General features: G+C 37.8%; 1 protein-coding gene across 4 annotated transcripts in view; it reads right to left on the bottom strand.

The window, feature by feature from the left end:
- Positions 1–4705: 4705 nt before the first annotated feature.
- Positions 4706–20230, bottom strand: part of FGD6 (FYVE, RhoGEF and PH domain containing 6) — a 122696-nt gene continuing 107171 nt past the window's right edge. For 2 of the 4 annotated variants that reach the window (XM_013054194.2, XM_004748526.3), the window contains exons 15-21: positions 18914–19016; positions 18248–18394; positions 17139–17241; positions 15278–15405; positions 8376–8504; positions 7220–7368; positions 4706–4957 (exon numbers count right to left, since the gene is read on the bottom strand). In XM_013054194.2, coding sequence (XP_012909648.1) covers positions 4921–4957; positions 7220–7368; positions 8376–8504; positions 15278–15405; positions 17139–17241; positions 18248–18394; positions 18914–19016 — 796 coding nt within the window. In that variant the 3' untranslated portion in view covers positions 4706–4920. Of the gene's footprint in view, positions 4958–7219; positions 7369–8357; positions 8505–15277; positions 15406–17138; positions 17242–18247; positions 18395–18913; positions 19017–20230 lie in introns of those variants that run through there. The other 2 variants (XM_045084826.1, XM_045084827.1) reach the window with 2 other exon arrangements.

Raw genomic sequence — 20230 nt, 5'->3', positions numbered from 1 at the left:
TCTTAAAATAAAGTCCTACTAGAAATCATCTCTTTTCTTAAAAGGTTAAGTCATAGATAAGATTTCCTTTAGGCACGTGCACCCCAATGTTTATAGCAGCAACATCCACAATAGCCAGACTATGGAAAGAGCCTAGATATCCATCAACAGATGAATGGATAAAGAAGATGTGGTGTATATATATATACACACAATGGAATACTACTCAGCCATCAAAACACCTGAAATCTTGCCATTTGCAACGACATGGAAGGAACAAGAGGCTATTACGCTAAGCGAAATAAATCAATCAGAGAAAAACTATTATCATATGATCTCATGGATATGAGGAATTTGAGAAACAAGACAGAGGATCATAAAGAAAGGGAGAGAACAATGAAACAAGATGAAACCAGAGAGGGAGCAAAACCATGAAAGACTCTTAATTATAGGAAACAAACTTAGGGTTGCTGGAGGGGAGGGGGGTTGGAAGGGATGGGGTGACTGGGGGACAGACATTGGGGAGGGGATGTGCTATGGGGAGTGTTGTGAATTGTATAAGACTGATGAATCACAGACCTGTACCCCAGAAACAAACAATACATTATATGTTAATTTAAAAGCAAAAGATTTTCCTTTAGAGAATATTAAATGTGGCACAGGCTCCAGAATATTTGTATATGGATGGACTTAAAAAAAAATCAGAAGGGATGCATTTGGAGTAATTTAATTCACCAAATACTGAGTGTCCATAGCATGCAAGGTAGTCTGCCAAATACTGAGGAGTCATCTCAGATTCTCAAGGACAGAATGTGATAGGCACCATAAGAAAGTGTGTTTCCTAGCTAGAGGCTATGGAGACATAGAGAAAGGAAAGACTAACTCTGGTCTGGAGGAGTAAGGGAGGAGGAATAGGAGAGAAAAGGACTAGGGCCAACTATCACCGAAAGAAAAGTCTTGAATACAAAGGCAGAAATGGGTTGGGAAGAGGGTGAGAACAAAGAAGAAAGGTTGGGGTAGGTTTAGCTGGACCGTGTGACACCTGAGGAAAAGTGTTCCATGCCAAGCCACTGGGAAGCCAATGGAGACTGCAAAGAGCAGGGATGAAACTAAGTTAGAGCTATGCTTTATAAGATAGCTCTGGCAGTGTTTAAAATGAGACCACACAATGGTGGCAATGGAATTAGAAGAAAAGTTATTCTAATCATTGAGAAGAGGTAATAAGGACTTGAGCCAGGCTCTGTGCAATAACAGGAATGAAGATGGACTGGGTACAAGACCAAAAGCAGAGGGTCTTGTTGAGACTCAGAGGCAGATTCTGGAGCCTAGAATGTTGTTTTTCCATTACAGAGGAAAATAAACAGATCTGAAGAAACAGAAAGTGAAGTCATGTAAAGTTCAAAATGCTTAAGAAGGACTCATGTAGATGTCCAACAGGTAGTTGCAAATATGGCCTTGCAGGATGGTGGAAAGAGCAGGTCTGAGATCTGAGTTATAATGAGGTCATGGGGGGGGGGGTGATGGTGCTGTGTTTGAGTTGCAGATGACAAGAATCCTGTCCTCACTTCTATGCATTTCAACAACTATTTTCTCTTAAAAGACACAGGATAGGTATTTTGTGAGGAAACAGAGTATTTACCTTCAAGGCATGTACGGTATAACAAGAGAAACAGGATTTACCTCTCTGGAAATCCTAGTGACTATATTTGACTATAGTGGATCTCAAATTTCAAAAATGGGAGTACAAATCGATCATACTTCAAGACAGATCAACATATGCTGTGATAACATTTACATTTTGCCTAAATTACAAAATAGCAGGCTTTCCCTGCTTAACAAAACCACACTTTAAAGTTTTCTTCTAAACTTACTTGTTTCATTACTGCTTTATATTAAAGTTGCTCTGATAATCTTATTTTAAGGAACACTACTACATACTCAAAGAATCAAGCTTTAGGTTGAAAAGAGAACTAAGGATCTTGGGCGAAGGACAATAGGATCATACTGGGTGTACTAGAGAATGGGAAAAGAGGTTGGAGAGAGATTCGGAAACGTCGGATGATGCCTAAGATAACCTTATTTTTCTAGGACTATGATGGATCCTCTACATTTACAGCTGTCACAGCTAAGGAGGAACCTAGATTGGGGGGGGCATACTAAGAATGCCAGCCCTCCCCCAGTTTAAGCTGGCATCTTTTTTTTTTTTTTAAGATTTCATTTATTTGACAGCGATCACATGTAGGCAGGGAGGCAGGCAGAGAGAGAGGGCGAAGCAGGCTCCCAGTTGAGCAGAAAGCCCGATGCAGGGCTCAAACCCAGGACCCTGAGATCATGACCTAAGCCAAAGGCAGAGGCTTTAACCCATTGAGCCACCCAGGCGCCCCTAAACTGGCATTTCTTATCAAGGATACTTTTAGTCCCCTTTTGCTTAGCTTTACAACTGCTCTTCTTTCTCCTCCTTATGAATAAAAGGAGAAACCTGAAAAGGGTGTGATGGAACACATTCATCAGTGTAACAAAGTATTCTTGAGATCCTGGTACTGTGTATACTTTCTCATAGAATGCGCCTGGGTGGCTTAGTTGGTAAAGCTTCCAACTCTTGATTTTGGCTCAGGTCATGATCTCAGGTTCCTGAGATCAAGCCCCCTCTTGTGGGGGGGGGGGGTCATCCTGAGCTCAGCAGGGAGCCTGCTTAAGATTCTCCCTCTCCCTCTGCTCCCTCCAACCAAATGCACCCAATATCATTTTTTTTCCCCTCTAAAATGTTAGCTATCAAGAGATGCATTTCTTAAAGTAGCTTTATAATAAAACATAGTTAGGTTTCTCAGTTGACATTAAGTGAGCCAAGTTAAATAAATAATTGATCAGCTTTAATAAGTTATGAAGGACTGATGAGGGGGAAAAGGAAATGTAATACCATTCCACATTTAAAACATTTTTTGGGGGGAGCATGGTAATATAGCTTTCTCAAAAGGCTATACATATTTTATATTTTCAAAACCCCCCATGGGGTGAAGCCAATAGCCAGTACAATCATACATGTATTTTATGTGTAATTAGAATTAACAGAAGTTGGTGCAGTGTTTTTTCTATTTAGATTTATGAATGGTTCTTGATTTAGCCAGCTGTTGGAAGACAAAATAGCCTAGCTGATATTTTTTTTTAGATTCTGAGGTTTAAGCCAAACCTTCCAGTCAGAAGGCTGAGAGCTCATGAGGAGGGGGCCAGAACTCCAAATAACTTGTCCTTTGCAAAATGCTAGACCCAAAGAAGAAGGAAACACATTATAAGGTATAACCTTGGTCTCCAAAAAAGGATACACTAAAAGCTGCAAGGATTTTAACATGGAAGCCCTATTTATGCTCTCTTGATTAAAATTAGTGAGTTTCAAAGAAGTATTAGTTTTCCTACTGTGACAGAAAGACTGGGGAGATGGGATGTGAGGATTGTGGGTGAGGGTGCAACAGGGTTTAAAATGATCCCACAGCAAGGAACAGCCAGAAAAAAATGACAGCAGCCAACTCTAGATTTAGCTGAGATTCTGGTGCTGCACAAACAACTTCAGAAAGGCACTCAGTAATTCTCTTGGCAATGGTATCACACTGAATTAGGAAATACGTTATATAAAAACAGAAAGGAAAATTCTTGTGCCCTTTTGTGAAATAGTCTATGGATGACCTTGCCTTTTAAGATAATTTATTTTAGCTTAAGCTCAGTCAATAAATGTATATTATAAACATCAAGAATGACTATAATCATAGTGTGAATTTCATTTTTCCTCTACTCATCAACAGTTTTATGTACAAAACAGTTCACATGTTAAATAGTAAGTGCACCAGAATTATGAATATCTTTCCTAATGAGGTGCATTTGGCAACTGGTTGAAGAAATAAAGGATTTGTTTTAATTACCAGGGAGGACATAACACAAAGTAGTATTAAATAACCTTTAGAAAATGAATACAATTTCAGTTAACACTGGCGTAGAATATGTGCTTTTTTGGTATGGTAATTCCAGTTCATTTTTTAAAGCACAATATCATAGGGAATGGAAATTCTTTTTAGATGCAAACACCACCACTGACTTGGGCTCAGAACACTTACAATAGCAAAGGATATTGTGTAATGTAATACTTGCAGTATTTTTTTAAAATAATAATACATTTATGTTTGTGTTGAAGTGGTAGCTTTAAAAAAAGGATTAAACTTAATATAAAGACTTGTGTTCCTCTGCAAATGAAAACATCCTCTTTCCTACTCATAGCTCAGTTCAATGACAATTTTCATATTCTATCCCTTTGCTCTAATTCCTTGATCAGATAACATTATCTCATGCCAAAAGAGGTACAACAGAAATACTCTAGATAATTTACTGGAATTTCATTTCACAATTACTGAGGTAGGAGTTGGCCGTGTGTTTTTCCATTAAAAGATACAAAAATTCATCTAAGTTTATTGATTCAAAAACATACATTTTTTTCATCAGCAGTTCTATAGTAATTCCTAAGCCAAACACTGCATAGAAATTTGCTCCTTGATGTGTGTTTTTTATTTATAAAGACTTAACTCAAGTAAGAATATTACAATGTAACACTACAAAACACACTGAGAAATCTGTGTCACAAACAGTTAATACAGTATACAATATTAAGATAAGTTTTCCGGTTTCTAAAAGAAAGGTACTTCAGAATTCAGTGTGAGTCTCAGAAATAATTCTGACCAGGAAGTAAACATCAAAATTTTAATAAATAACATACATGAGAAAACAAACATTAAAAAAAAATTACCTTACACCTAACAAAATAATTCACAATATTTGATGAAGATTTTGGCTGGATTTATCTTGGCAGTGTTCATTTACATAAAATTTTTGTACTGCATTTACTCCATTCTGATGAAATTCCACCCATTTGGAATCACAGAAGGGATGAAACCAGTATCGCTACAATATTGTGCCTTCCTGAAATGCTTCTATCCACCTATTGGTAAGAGAAATTTGTTAGATTTGTAAAATGCAATCCTCCAATAAATGTTAAGACAATATAGATCACAGCTGTGCCTGCGGATCCACTCCCCTCGCGGTATATTTCAGAAGCTTCTTATACCAAATTAGAATTCTATGTATATGGAAACATCCTTTACTCAGTAATATGGCTAAAAATTTGGCCTGAAAATTGCATCTTTTATGTACATGAGGTGTGAGGAAGGGGCCATTTCATGTAAAAGCTCTGTGAAGTCCTGATGATTCCATATGTTTGGTTTGGGAAATGAATACATTTGACAAGGCTTTTATTTCAACCCCCTTTTTGCTTTTGGTAACACCAGCTTTATCTTTGTCTCCTCTCTTAATTCTCTGGGCATCCACAGTCCAGACCTGTTCTAATATTTTCAGTGAAAGAGAATCTAACATCTGTTCTACTTCAGTTGATCAAAATTTTGCATGCAATATGAAATGTATAAAAAAAAAATTGTTTCAGGGCGCCTGGGTGGCTCAGTGGGTTAAGCCGCTGCCTTTGGCTCAGGTCATGATCTCAGGGACCTAGGATCGAGTCCCACATTGGGCTCTTTGCTCAGCAGGGAGCCTGCTTCCCTCTCTCTCTCTGCCTGCCTCTCTGTCTACTTGTGATCTCTGTCAAATAAATAAATAAAACCTTAAAAAAAATTGTTTCAGAGTTTCATAGAAGTTTTTCCAAAATTAATTAGTCTCAAAGTTTTATCTGACAATACCCACAGCTGAAATTATTCAGAAGACACTTCTTGTACCTCCCTAGCACTGTACTTGCTTCTGAACTTACTATGAACATTTGAAACCACTCAAATTAATTAGTAAACATAGTCTGTAACAGATTTAGCTCAAATTTAAGGATAGAATTTTCAAAAATTTAAAGGCAAAGGCATAAATTATAATACATCTTTTAAAAAGCTAAAACTTTCCATTAAAATTAATACGTTTTAACATCCTATAATTTGTAAAAACACCTCCATGATATTAGTGACTTCCAAGAGAAACTTATAATTTAGCCTGTATTAATTCTAAATTTTAAGCAAGCAGATTTCCTTCACTCAACTACATTCAATCATATTGAAGATTTTTCTACCTTGTCAACTTAATGATATGAACAAAAGATATATATTCAAAAGAAATAATTTTTATCAACTTGATGATGAATACAGATAAAAATCACGAGAAATGTAATTCCTAACAGAATATTAGAATAATTACTCTTTTATCCAAGGTAATTTTTACAGAAAAAATAGTTAAGTGACATAATTTTAAACAGTATTCCGTTCAACTGAAAAAGAATTATTTGGAGTAGTAAGAACACACTAGATATCCTAACATACACTGAAAAAAAAATCTTACAGAGTATGTGTCACGTTGTACCTGATTAATATTCAGGAACATATAATTCTGGTACATTAATTCTAATTGCCTTAAGAAAAGACAAGCCTTGTTTACTTAAGGCGTTCTTTTTTATCTGCATGCACGTTTTAAGCCTTTGAGAACACATATGCACTAAGCTCAGTGGAAACAAAAATGTGTAACTTGTGAGGCCACAGTAAAAATCACATGAAACATCTGGCGAAAAGGTAAATTGCACTGTTTCGTTTACAAAGGACCTGAATTTCACAGAGATATGCTTCTCTATGTTAAACAACCTCATGACATCAAAATAAATATTCTCGTCGGAATTTTGAAGAGACTGTTTAAAAAAGCCTTTACCATCTAAAATGATACCCATTTCCTTCTACTCAGTTATTGGGAATAGCATGGGAGCCTCTTAATGTGTTTGACCCTTTTCTCAAAGAAGTAAGTTAGCAAGCAGCTGTTTAAACTCCCGCTGTTCCATGGCACAATTGAATCACTGGATTGCCAAAGTCCTGGAATGTTTTAAGAGATGATCCTTACCCTCATTGAAGGAGAGGTCAAATGCCTCAGCTTCCTTTCCTTTTCAGCAGAGCAGTTTCATGCTGCTTCCTCAGAGGTCATGTATAGACAAAATATTCTGGACAGAACTACCTATTTTCTTTTCCCCTTTGACTCCTGAAAATATTCCAGATCTTCTTGCCTAGCCTTACAACAGTTCTAAAGACTTTGAAAAACATGTTAAATCTAACTAATCTGGATCTCTGATTTAAATTCTTAATTGTCCCCACACATGAAAGTAGGTTATTTTAAAATCAATCATGTGACAACTTGAAACTCATGTATAAAAGAAAAATATGTCTAAATTACTTACTTCTGAGCTGAGTGAGCATCGTCTGCTTTGAACACATAAAATAACATGTTTTTGTGTAGTAACTGGAACACTCTGGACTCCGAATTCTCATCTTTGACTTGAGTGACAGTGAATCCTAGTAAAGGCTGACTCTCCAAAGCTGCCACATCCTAATTTAAAAAGACACAAAGGGAGATGGGATATTAAATTGATAACAAAATTCAGATTTGCAAACTCTTGAACTATATAGCTATAACTTAATTTCATATACACATATATAAAACAATGATAATTCTTTATTTTTCATTTTCATTTATTCAGCAATTTTTTTTTAAAGATTTTTATTTATTTGACAGACAGAGATTACAAGTAAGAAGAGGAGATAGGCAGAGAGAGAGGAGCAAGCAGGCTCCCTGTTGAGCAGAGAGCCCGATGTGGGGCTCGATCCCAGGACCCTGGGACCATGACCTGAGCCGAAGGCAGAGGCTTTAACCCACTGAGCCACCCAGGTGCCCCCATTTATTCAGCAATATTAAATTGACCATCTCATGAGTCAGACACTGCGCTAAACAGTTTTCATTGTGTTCACATCCATTGAGTATCACATACTTCCCTATAACCATGTGACGTAGATAATTACTTTCATTTTATGGATGCAGAAATCAAGCTGGGGAAGTGATTTATCCTGTCCCACTAAGGAAAAGATTGGCTCCTAGAGCAGTGGTTTTTTTAATAGGATTTTACTGGAACACAGGGTGATCAGACAGTTGAAAGGGCAATGTTAGAGCAAATAGCCAGGCATTGTTTATAACCCAAACAAAGTATTTTATCTAAGCTTGAGGCCTGACCAGTATAATCTGGGAATAGTCAAGGGAGTGTCAACCAAGAGAGCTTGGTAAAAAAGGATAAGAACCTTTGCCTTTAGTGAAGTTCTTAGTAGCCCCGTGACACCAAAAAAAGTTGTATTTTAATATTATAGAAAATTCCTAACATTTTTGAGTAAGAGCTCTAGGACACTGTTGACATTAAAAATCACAGCAACATTTCCCCCTCTAAAAGCAAAGCAAAACAAAAAAAATACACAAAACAAATAGATTAAACAGATACTGTAATTATTTCTAATTGGCATTATAAAACCAGACCCCACAATTATTCATCTTTAGATTTCAGATCTTACCTCACTTGCAGCATATGTATACAGCACTTTATTTTTTATGACAAACCACAAGTGTTTCCAAGGTTTTTTATTGCCCTTTGATCTGTACAAGTAGCCACTCATGGAAGAATCTTCTGTGTTTGCTGATACCTACATAAGCAAACCCCATGTATAGTTTAATGGTTTTCAAAGACACAAAAGGTAAAGTAACAAATTGCTTTTGATCACTGGTGCTGAGAGTAATAACCATAATAAGATAATGTTTGAGAATAAAATGGTTTATTTTCAAAGTCTGCTACTATGGGGTACCTGGGTGGCTCAGTCAGTTAAGCATCTGCCTTCGGCTCAGGTCATGATACCAGGGTCTTGGGATGGAGCCCCGTATTGGGCTCCCTCCTCAGCAGAGAGCCTGCTTCTCCCTCTACCTCTCTCTCAAATAAGTAAAAACAAAAACAAAAACAAAAACAAAAAAATCTTAAAAAACAAAAACAAAAACAAAATGAAATCTGCTATTATGCAAATTGAATACTGCCATTACAACGGGCATAAAATACCCTTCTGTTTAGAAGCAGTTCCAGCATATCGGGGCACCTGGGTGGCTTAGTCTATTAAGCATCCAACTCTCAAGGGCTCTGCACTGGGTGTGTATAGCCTGCTTAAGATTCTCTGCCCTTCTCCACCACTTCTCTTAAAAAACATAAAACCATTCCAGCATTCTGCCTGGTTTAACTGAGCTTGCATATATGTATTTCTTTGTGGTGTCACTTATTTTCTGAGATGCCAGAGGAAGAAAAATAATTCTAAAGATCAGAAATGCTTTTTGAAAGTTGCATTTCTGGGACTGTATATGTTGTTTACTGTTCTTCGTATTTTGCAATATTAGGGAAAATTACTTAAACCTTTAACGCTTCCTGAAATAATTTTTTGGACTTATATTAATGGGGTGACTGGGTGGCTTAGTTGTTAAGCGTTTGCCTTTGGCTTCAGTCATGATCCCAGGGTCTTGGGATGAGCCCTGCATTGGGCTCCCTCCTCAGTGGGAAGCCTGCTTCTCCCTCTCACTCCCCTGCTTATGTTCTCTCTCTCACTGTGTCTCCCTCTGTCAAATAAATAAAATCTTTTTAAAAAAACCAACTTTTTTTTTTTTAAAGATTTTATTTATCCATTTGAGAGAGAGTGAGAGACAACATGAGAGAGGAGAAAGTCAGAAGGAGAAGCAGACTCCCGTAGAGCTGGAAGCCTGATGGCGGACCTCAATCCCGGGACTCCAGGATCATGACCTGAGCTGAAGGCAGTCGCTTAACCAACTGAGCCACCCAGGTACCCAAAATAAAACTATTTGTATTAACAGAGAAATAAATGGAAAATTCAATTATTCATGGTGATTTTAAGGATTAGTTTCTGATCCCCAAATTTTGTCTGAGAGAAGTTATTTTTGTTTCATAAAAAGATGAAAATGTCTTTTTTTAAAATATTTTATTTATTTATTTGACAGAAAAAGATCACAAGTAGGCAGAGAGGCAGGCAGAGAGAGAGAAGGAAGCAGGCTCCCCGCCGAGCAGAGAGCCTGACGCGGGACTCGATCCCAGGACCCTGAGATCACGACCCGAGCCGAAGGCAGCAGCTTAACCCACTAAGCCACCCAGGTGCCCCAAAAGATGAAAATGTCTTAATCTCTGGGCAAAAAGGTAGTAAGCTCTCAATGATTATAAACTGGCAGTTGAAATTTCTCTCTTTTTAACACAGAACAACAGAATTAAAAAGCCAAGTTTAGGAACTGTGTTATTAGTAGAATGGTGAACAGACTTTTTATTTCTTAAAATTTATTTATTTTAGGGACGCCTGGGTGGCTCAGTTGGTTAAGCAGCTGCCTTCAGCTGGGGTCATGATCCCAGCGTCCTGGGATCGAGTCCCATATCGGGCTCCTTGCTCAGCAGGGAGCCTGCTTCTCCCTCTGCCTCTGCCTGCCATTCTGTCTGCCTGTGCTCGCTCCCTCTCTCTCTCTGATAAATAAATAAAATCTTTAAAAAAAAAAAAATTATTTATTTTAGAGAAAGTGTGCTCGAGTGAGTGAATGCATGCAGGGGTGGGGCAGAGGGAGAGGGAGAGAGAGAATCCTCAGATTCCCTGCTGAGCAGGGAGCCTGATGCAGGGTTCTATCCCAGGACCTTGAGATCAGGACCAGAGCCGAAATCAAGAGTCAGCTGCTCAAACAACTGACTTAGCCAGATGCTAAGAATGGTGAACAGATTTTTAAGGTGGTCCCCCATGATCTTTGCCTCTGATAATCACACTACTACCCCTTGTGTGTGGGGAGGACCTGTGACTTACTCCTAACCAAGCGAATATAGGGGATATGATGGCATGTCACTCCCATGATTATGTTATGTTCTACAAAACTCCACATTGCTAGTAGATGGGCTCTAGAGACTTTCTCCCTTGCTGGCTTTGAAGAAGTAGTTGTCTTAGGAGGCTTGTGTGCCATGGAACTGAGGGGAAACTCCAGGCAAAAGCCAGCAGGAGGCCAGCACCCTCAGTTTCATAACTGAAAGGAAATGAATTCTGCTAACAACCGAGTGAGCTTGAAAGTGGACCTCTCCCTAGTTAGTCTTGTGATGAGAACTCAACATTGGCCAACACCTTGACTGTGGTCCTGCAGAGATCCCAGCTAAGCTATGACTGGACTCCTGAGATAATAAATGTTTGTTGTTTAAGCCACTAAGGTTGTGGTAATTCATTATGTGGCAAAAGAAAACAAATTCAGGTGGATTCTATGAATTTTAAAAGTCTACCTTTAGGTGCGCCTGGGTGGCTCAGTGTGTTAGAGCCTCCCCCTTCAGCTCAGGTCATGATCCCAGAGTCCTGGGATCAAGCCCCGTGTTGGGCTCTCTGCTCAGCAGGGCGTCTGCTTCCTCCTCTCTCTCTGCCTGTCTCTCTGCCTACTTGTGATCTCTGTCTAATAAATAAATAAAATCTTAAAAAGAAAAAAAGTCTACTTTTAATCATATATCAATTGTATTAATTTCTTACAAATTTTATGAGAAGGATGATATATTATTATCTAGTGAAAAATTTAATATCTCATGTTAAATTAGAAATACCTGTTAAGTTCAAGTATATTTGTATGAAGTGACAGACTTATAGAAGACAAATGGTTTTTTAAAAATTAGAATGTTTACATTCAAATGAGATTTTGCTTAAAATGTAGTTACACTGATATACTACTATGTAATTATGTTACATGTTACTGTCATTGATCAAAATATTCTGTATGCTCCTCTTTTGAAATATGCCTAACTTAGTTGAGTAACTGAAAGTTACAATACTGGATAGTCATGCATAGTCCTCTATTATCTTTTTTCAGAAAATATTTTATTTATTTATTTATTTATTTTTGAGAGCACAAGCGGTGGGGGAGGGGCACAGGGAGAGGGAGAGAGAATTTCGGTGAGAAGCCTGACATGGGGCTTGATCCCACAACCTGGAGATCATGACCTGAGCTGAAATCAAGAGTTGGACGCTTAACTGTCCTGATGCCCCTGTCCTCTATTATCCTTTTAAAAATAAAATTGGTCTTAAGCAGCTTAATCACATGAGTCACAAAGCTTCCCTTCCAGTGATTTCATTTTTTTAAAATATAAATCAAGTCTAACTCAAGAGACATAGCTTGCCATTACTGAGCCTACTGAGGCTCTGAATGGAATTCTAAAAATGTCTTGAACATTACTGGAATAAAAACACAACTTCCCAATTTCTTTCCTTTTTTTTTGTTTTTTTTTAAAGATTTTATTTATTTATTTGACAGACAGAAATCACAAGTAGGCAGAGAGAGAGGAGGAAGCAGGCTTCCCGCTTAGCAGAGAGCCCGATGCAGGGCTCGATCCCAGGACCCTGGGATCATGACCTGAGCCGAAGGCAGAGGCTTTAACCCACTGAGCCACCCAGGCGCACCATCTTCCTAATTTCTTAAAAAGTTAAACCTAAACTACTATATGACCAGGCAATCATACTCCTAGATATATTATTAAGACAAATGTCCACATGGTAATATGTTCACACATTTATAGCACCATGATTCATAAAAACCCAAAGGCAGAAACAACTCAGATGTCCATCAACAGATGAATGAACTGTGGTATATGAATATAACAGAGTATTATTCACAAATAAAAAGAAACAAAGTACTGACACGTGCTATAACTTAGGTGAACCTCTAAAATACTGTGAGAAATGAAAATAGCCAGACACAAAAGGTCATGTATATAAGATTCCTTTTATTTATTTTTTATTTTTTAAAAGATTTTATTTTATAATTTATTTGAGAGGGAGAGAGCGAGTGCACAAGTTGTGAGGGAGAAGCGGACTCCCCATTGAGGATGAAGCCCCAGTGCTGGGCTTGATCCCAGGACCCTGAGATCATGACCAGAGGTAGACACTTAACCAACTGAGCCATCCAGGTACCCTCGTGTGTGTGTGTGTGTGTATTTTTTTTTATGATTTTATTTATCTATGATAGAGATAGCAAGAGAGGGAACACAAGCACAGAGGAGCTGCAGAAGGAGAAGCAGACTCTCTGCTAAGCAGGGAGCCTGATATGGGGCTCAATTCCAGGATGCTGGGATCATGACCTGAGCTAAAGCAGATACTTAACAACTGAGCTATTCTGGAGCCCCTGTATATTTTTAAAAGAAAACTCTACACCAAATGTGGGGCTCAAACTGAGGACCCTGAGATCAAAAGTCACATGCTCTACCCACTGACCTGGCAAGGCACCCCTGAATAATATCCATTAAATAGTTAATTATAAGTTAAGTGAATTTCACCTCAATTACAAATTACAATTACAAATAAAAAGACAAAAATCAAGTTTAATGGAAAGTAGAAAACTTTTACTTTTATAGTACTTAACCGGTTAAATTATTTTTCTCAGTTTGGTTGCAAAGGAGAAAACAGTGGTTCTCAAAATTTAGTATATATCCAAATCACAGAGAATGCTTGCTGAAGTTCCTGATTCTGTAGACTTTGGGTGGGGTCTAGGAATTTCCATTTCTAGTAAGTTCTCAGGTGATGCTGATGTGCTGCTTTGGAGAACACCTTGAGAGCCAGTGGAGCAAAGGAAGAAATAGCTGCTGCAGTCAGGAAGTAGGGATTTGACAGTGGAAGGTCGGTTTGTGTGGCTGAGTGGAAAGATGTACAAAATGTGACTGGAGTCAGGCTGAGTCAGTCTAGTCTAGACTAGAAATAGTTTTGTAACTTGCACTGTGGAGCTTAGACTAACAAGAAGAGCAAATTTAAGAATTATATTTATAAACTGTGACATTAGCATGGACAGGCGAACAATTATAGAAAACTGAAACTATTTCCATTGGTAAAGCACCTTTAAGTTCTGAAAGTCAATTTAGATTCAGAAACTGAGCGACAGAAGAGACAGTTCAGAGTACTAAATTGGCTCAACCAGTTTAAGAAACTTGGCAATTAGAACTTTATGTCCTCTTATTACTATTTCATGAGACTGGCTATATGGATCATTTACTAGTGTTTTAATGGCCATGATGGAATACACTCAATTTTACATAAAGAACACGATCTTTTTAGAGTTGTTTGCTTCCATTTTCCATTGCAGAACACTTCTAGAGTAACCAAGTAAGAGAACAAAATTTAAAACTCTACTCTGCTGGCCTCAAAACTGGTAGAACTAATTAATTAACTAAAAAAAATGGAGGTGGCCCAGGAGTGCCTGGGTGGCTCAGTCGGTTAAGCAGTACTTTGGCTCAGGTTATGATCCCAGGGTCCTGGGATCAAGCCCCACATCGGGCTCATTGGTCAATGGGGAGACCTCTGCCTGCTGCTCCTCCTACTTGTGCTTATGATCTCCCTCTGTGTCAAATAAATAAATAAAATCTTAAAAAAAAATTAAAACAAACAAACCAAAAAAACAGAGGTGGCCCAGATAGGCAGTGCTGTATGTTAACCAATGCTGGCTGACTGAACCCTGGTGATGCCTGTGGATCATGCCACTGGCAGTTTTAAATGTGCAGACTATCCTAACTTTTTACATTTTTCTTTTAAGTTGAAATGAAAGATAATTTACTATCAGTGCAGCTGTCTATAGCCAACCAATATTTAAAAAAAGCAAATGGTGTAGATTAGTAAATGCTAATTAAGTACCTAAAATATGGGGCGCCTGGGTGGCTCAGTGGGTTAAGCCGCTGCCTTCGGCTCAGGTCATGATCTCAGGGTCCTGAGATCGAGTCCCGCATCGGGCTCTCTGCTCAGCAGGGAGCCTGCTTCCTTCTCTCTCTCTCTGCCTGCCTCTCAGTGTACTTGTAATTTCTCTCTGTCAAATAAATGGATAAAATCTTTAAAAAAAAAAAAAAAAAAAAAAGTACCTAAAATATTCTAGACTTCTTCCCTCTGGCATAGGGTCTTCTCAAAGTAATTTAAAAAATTCAAATGTTTAGAGACACCTGGGTGGCTCAGTTGGTTAGTTAAGTACCTTTGACTCAGGTCACGATCCCAGGGTCCTAAGATTGAGTGCTACACTGGGCTCCTTCCTCAGTGGGGAGCCTGCTTCACCCTCTGCCTGCCACTCCTCCTGCATGTGCTCTCTCTCTTTCCCTCTCTTTGACAAATAAATAAAAATGTTTAAAAAAAAAATTCCCATATGTCTACACTATCTTTACTTGTTACCATTTCTCTAAAATGTTCTCCAAACCTTTCAAGTGCCATTTTCTGAATGACTCAGGTCATACGGGAGACCAAGCAAGAGAGTGAGACATCAGCTACATCTAGTACTACTATTAAAATGCATGTCTTAATAGTAGTGGGAAATGACATCTTCCTTTATGGAAGAAAAACAGTGTTTTATATGCATATGAATAATTCAGCTTATATCAGGTTGCAAGTTTAATGGAAACACTTACTTCTTTGAGAGCAGCTGGGATCTTTTTCTGTTTCCTCCCTGATGGAATACTATGTAAGACTGATGATAAGGCACTTGAAGGAGATTTGTGATTTCCAGGAGATCCAATCTTAGGAGAATGCTGGTGATCTAAAACAAATCAGGTGCACTTATGTAGTCAGTGGTAAGCATTTTGCAATTCAATTTAATTCAGATCTATAAACACTGTTGCATAAAATATCTATGGAAGGACACTTGAGAAACTGATGACACTGAGACCCCCGGGAAAAAGATGAATGGCCGAAAGTTGAATGGGAGAAAGACTTTCCATTCTCTATGAGGAAAAAGATGAATGGCCGAAAGTTGAATGGGAGAAAGACTTTCCATTCTCTATGATTTTATGCTTTTTCAGTTGTAAACCATGAGAGGATGACCCTTTTGTGCCTTAGAATAATGAAACATGTTAATGCACTATCAATTTTAAATATATTATATAAATTTCCCTCCTGACTTAAAAAAAAAAAACACTAACAGCATCATTTAGTACCTAGATATATGATGGAATAAAAATGATATAATAAACAAAGTATTAGAAAAGGGGCCATAAGACAAGATAGGAAACCACTAATTTTGAGTGCAGAGATTCAGGGAAAGCTGGGGAAATAGTAAGATATCTGATTTGGCCATTAAGGTATAACAGGAATTTGCCAAGTCAAAAAGAAGAGGATGGACACTCCATGAAGAGAGGTCAGCATAAGCAAAAGCAGAGGTATGAAATTAGATAATCTATTTGGAGTATAATAAGGCTGAAGGAAAAAAGACTGGTTCTAAGGAATGTGAACTGTTGTTTAAGCCATGGGAAACCAAGGTCTTTAAGGCTGGGAAATGACAGTATCTGACTGAATTTAAAAGAAAAAAAAAAAAAATCTGGCAGTAGAAAGGAGGAAGGATTTGTAGCAGAAAACCTGTTGGGAAACTATGAGTATAGTCCAGATTAAAAAATAGGGCTGAGATGAAAAAATTAAGAAGAAGGTCTTTGAGGATAAATCAGTCAAGATTTATTGACTAAAAATGGGTGTGGGTGATTAAGGAAGAGGATTTTAAAAATGAGTGTGGAAGGTTCACAGCCTATACTGTACACCCACAGAACAAAGCGGGGAACAAAAAGGCCAATGAAGGATTAGATAAATGTGTTTTCTGGGACCATGTATGTAACAGTTATTATTACTCCATAAATATATGGATTCTGAAATAGCATGCCGTCTAGTTTTATTCACTGAGACATTCTCATTTGGTGATGGAAAGCTATTCTTCGTGGAAATGAAGGACAACCTCTTTGAAATTCAGATCCTATATATAGGTTCAGGAACTGAACGAAAACTCTCTTCCCAAAATATAGACCTGAGCGGTCTTGCTAGCTGCATTCATCTTAACTGTGGGGATGGATACCTACAAATAATGAGCAGGCAGATATGACATCATTTTGTACTTGGTGAAAAGCTGGACATTTAGATATACCACCAAATCAGTCCAAGTAATTAGAAATAAGTTAACAAAGGGCCACCCAGTCAGTCTATGTCCACAGAGATAGATAAACATGATTTGTAACAAGCACACAGTTGGGAAACTATAAACTTCAAAATTACTTGAAAGTTAAAGTTCCCTTGTAACTGTTTTAAAGCATTTCATTCTGTAATTATATTTCTACAATTAGTATCCTATGCATTAAGAAAGCTTAATTAAATTACAAAAGCAAAATTCTTAACATTTTGAGATGACTATCACCAATCACATCGCTAATGCACCTGAGGAGATTCTTTCAGAAGGTCGTTTGGAAGCATCTGGGAATAAAGGAATTTGTTAGATCTTTACTTATATATTACCTAGTTTCTGCAGTTCTTGGAAACAATGTTCACATACTCTTGCTGGTTGATTTTTCAGGTAATCTAAACCGTATTTATTTGATGAACAGGCTTGGCATACAATCTGAAAACACATTGGAATTATTTTATTTGGAATAACCTCCACATCAAACCAACGAGTAGGCCACAGTAGATAAAGCTGTCTACCTAGAGGGCTTTCAAAACCTTTTCTCAATCACCCTCACTAATACCTCTGTGGAGTTCAGGCCTGTGGTGAACTCACGCACAACACTACAACGGAAGATAAAGAGGACACACAATAGGACCGAGTCCTAACTCCATAAAATAAAATACTAAGAGCATTAACATGTGCAAAGTGTTTAAACCGTGAAGGATGTGCATGAAGCCCTCTGTTAGCTGTACTTATCATCAGGGACATTGCCCATCACCATCGCTACGTAACCACGACCACATCTGCTGTGCCTCTACCAAGCATCTGGCCCTCTACTAAATGCTTCTAAATAGACTCCGTTTACTCTTCACAGCAATTCTTTGACATCATTGTTACGATGCTCATTTGACTAACGAGGTCATGAAGACCTAGACACGTCACTGGTGATCATTTCAACACTCAAAGTACTATTAAATACTTAGTATCTAGATAAAGGTAGTTTAAATAATTATTAGTCAATGTTTTTTTTAATGAAAACAATCTATTATTGACATTCTACAGTAATCTTGGTAAGTAAGGGTAAGTTCCCTAAAGAGACTGCACTATGCCTAAGTATTTAGAGAAAATATCATCCACAATTCAGTATCTTTTCTTCTCCCCGACATGATTTATAGGAGGAAATAAGCTTCTTCACTATGTACAGCCTGAAGCTATTAAAAATCACAAGGGAGGAGTGCCTGGGTGGCTCAGTGGGTTAAAGCCTCTGCCTTTGGCTCAGGTCATGATCCCAGCATCCTGGGATCGAGCCCTGCATCAGGCTCTGTGCTCAGCGGGGAACATGCTTCCCTTCCTCTCTCTCTGCCTGCCTCTCTGCCTACTTGTGATCCCTGTCTGTCAAATAAATAAATAAAATCTTGAAAAAGAAATCACAAGGGAGATGGATGTCAGTTTCTCCCACCTTCCCACAGGCCCGGCAGTGGTGTCGTCTCCAGGTCAGAGTAAATTCACTTGTGCAGATCATACACATTGTGGCTCTGGTATCAGGGATCCAGATGGGAGCTTTAGATCCAAGAGGGCTAACTTCCTCTTTATTTTCTGAGTCAGCCTGTGGAAGAATGACTTTTCATTACCTCCATGCACATAGAGTACTATAGAATCAAGCTATTTGGGGAGGGGGTGCACAATGGCAGCTCAGTGCTGATGGTGTCATTAAGGATGTGGTGGGCTATTATAGTTGTCATGTTCTCAGGATATTAAGATTAGCTATATCCTAATAATCCTTTGCTGCAAAATTAACTTAAAAAAGATGCCTGTAGTCATGCCAATGACAGCTGGTTACTTTCTTCCTTAAATTATATTGTATTTCCCCCATTTTTTACAATGAAGTTTTACAACCAGAAAAAATATGAATGCGCTATTTGTTATCACAGACTTGCCGTTAGACATTAACAAGATAGTTAGCTCTGAAATTACACCCACACTTACATCTTTCTGTGAAACACATGTTGCCTTTCTAAACCCCTGGGAAAAGTTTCTTTAGGGTAAAAAACTGCTTGAAATGCACTGAAGAAACAAACAAACAAACACAACAAAAAAACAAAAACCAAGAAGGAAAAGACAATACCTCATCAAGACTCCTACTAGGGCAGAATGTGATTCTTTTTTTGGCATACTCTTCTATTGACCTGGAAATTGCTTCTAGCCATTCATCTCTTTCTGTGGCAGAACTGTTGAGGGCAAAAGAAGGTTCCATCAACCAGATGTCAGCTTTTATTGTTTGCCTTTTTCTTCCTTCTTTTCCTCCTGCCATGGCAACAGATTCCACCACCCTCCCCAACAATGCTAGTCACCGGCAGGAGCTCTGAGGTTTGCAGGCACAAATAATCAGAGCAGGCATTAAAGAACACATAGCATTTTAGCAAATACAATGCTTTTTTTCTTCCCCCAAAGTACTGCTTTATACTTGTGAAGTCTCTTAAATTTGGAAGTTTTTTTGCTTAGTTTAAGAGTTAGTCATAGTCAAATAAATAAACCAAATCTTAAAAAAAAAAAAAAAGAAAAAAAAAAGGAGCTAGTCATACAATGAATTACTATGGCTATTTACATAATCAAGATGTTTCCTGAGATATAATAGTAGAATTTAAAAATATTCCAAGGAATCCAGTTTCAAATCCAAATTTAAACATGGAATACTAATTATTTTTAGTATTATTAGTATTATTAGATTAGTATTATTAAATGTTACTAAAATTTTCTAGAAAGGGCACTGGAGTAAAGGAGACCTCTATCTGGCATCACAAACAGATGTTTAGGGAGTGGTTAACCAGGGAAAGAGCCTGCAATTGTTCTGACAGGGTTCCCCAACTTACGCCTCCCATCCTGCTACCCTCAGGCCATCAGGAACTAGGGGATTCAAATCTAGACAGAAATGGGCCAAATAGGGAGAAAGCCTGCTCAGATAAAGTATTCTGGTTCTGCTTTATTACAACCACACATCCTCCCAAAAAACGCTTGTGTCTACAAATCATTGTTGGCATCAGTACATTTAGTTTTGAATACTCAAGAATGAGAGGCACATTTTAGGTAGTGTGTGTGTTTCTGTGTGCATGTAGACAGAATTTAATAATCTCTCATAATAAAATAAAACCTATCATAATAATGGGAATGTGATTTTTGTAAGGAAATGTCAACTTGTTTTAGAAAGGCATAGGAAAGTATGTAGGAGTAAAATGACCTCTGATATCTGCGATTTGTTTTGAAATAATTGAGAAAAAATATTTGTAGCAGAATCTTGGTTAAGTTTGGTGTCTGGGTGATTGAATATAGAGTTTCATTGTATTTTTCACTCTAATTTTAAAAATACTTGAACTTTTAGATGTTTTTATAATTAAAAATTCCATTATCCCTAATGGAATTCGTACCTAATGGTATGAACAGGCAC

This window comes from Mustela putorius, unplaced genomic scaffold (assembly GCF_011764305.1).
Source record: "Mustela putorius furo isolate JIRA1106 unplaced genomic scaffold, ASM1176430v1.1 tig00000788_pilon_pilon_pilon, whole genome shotgun sequence".
Lineage (NCBI taxonomy): Eukaryota > Metazoa > Chordata > Mammalia > Carnivora > Mustelidae > Mustela > Mustela putorius.
Note: the sequence above shows the minus strand (reverse complement) of the source record. Positions and strands in the feature narration are given on the sequence as shown.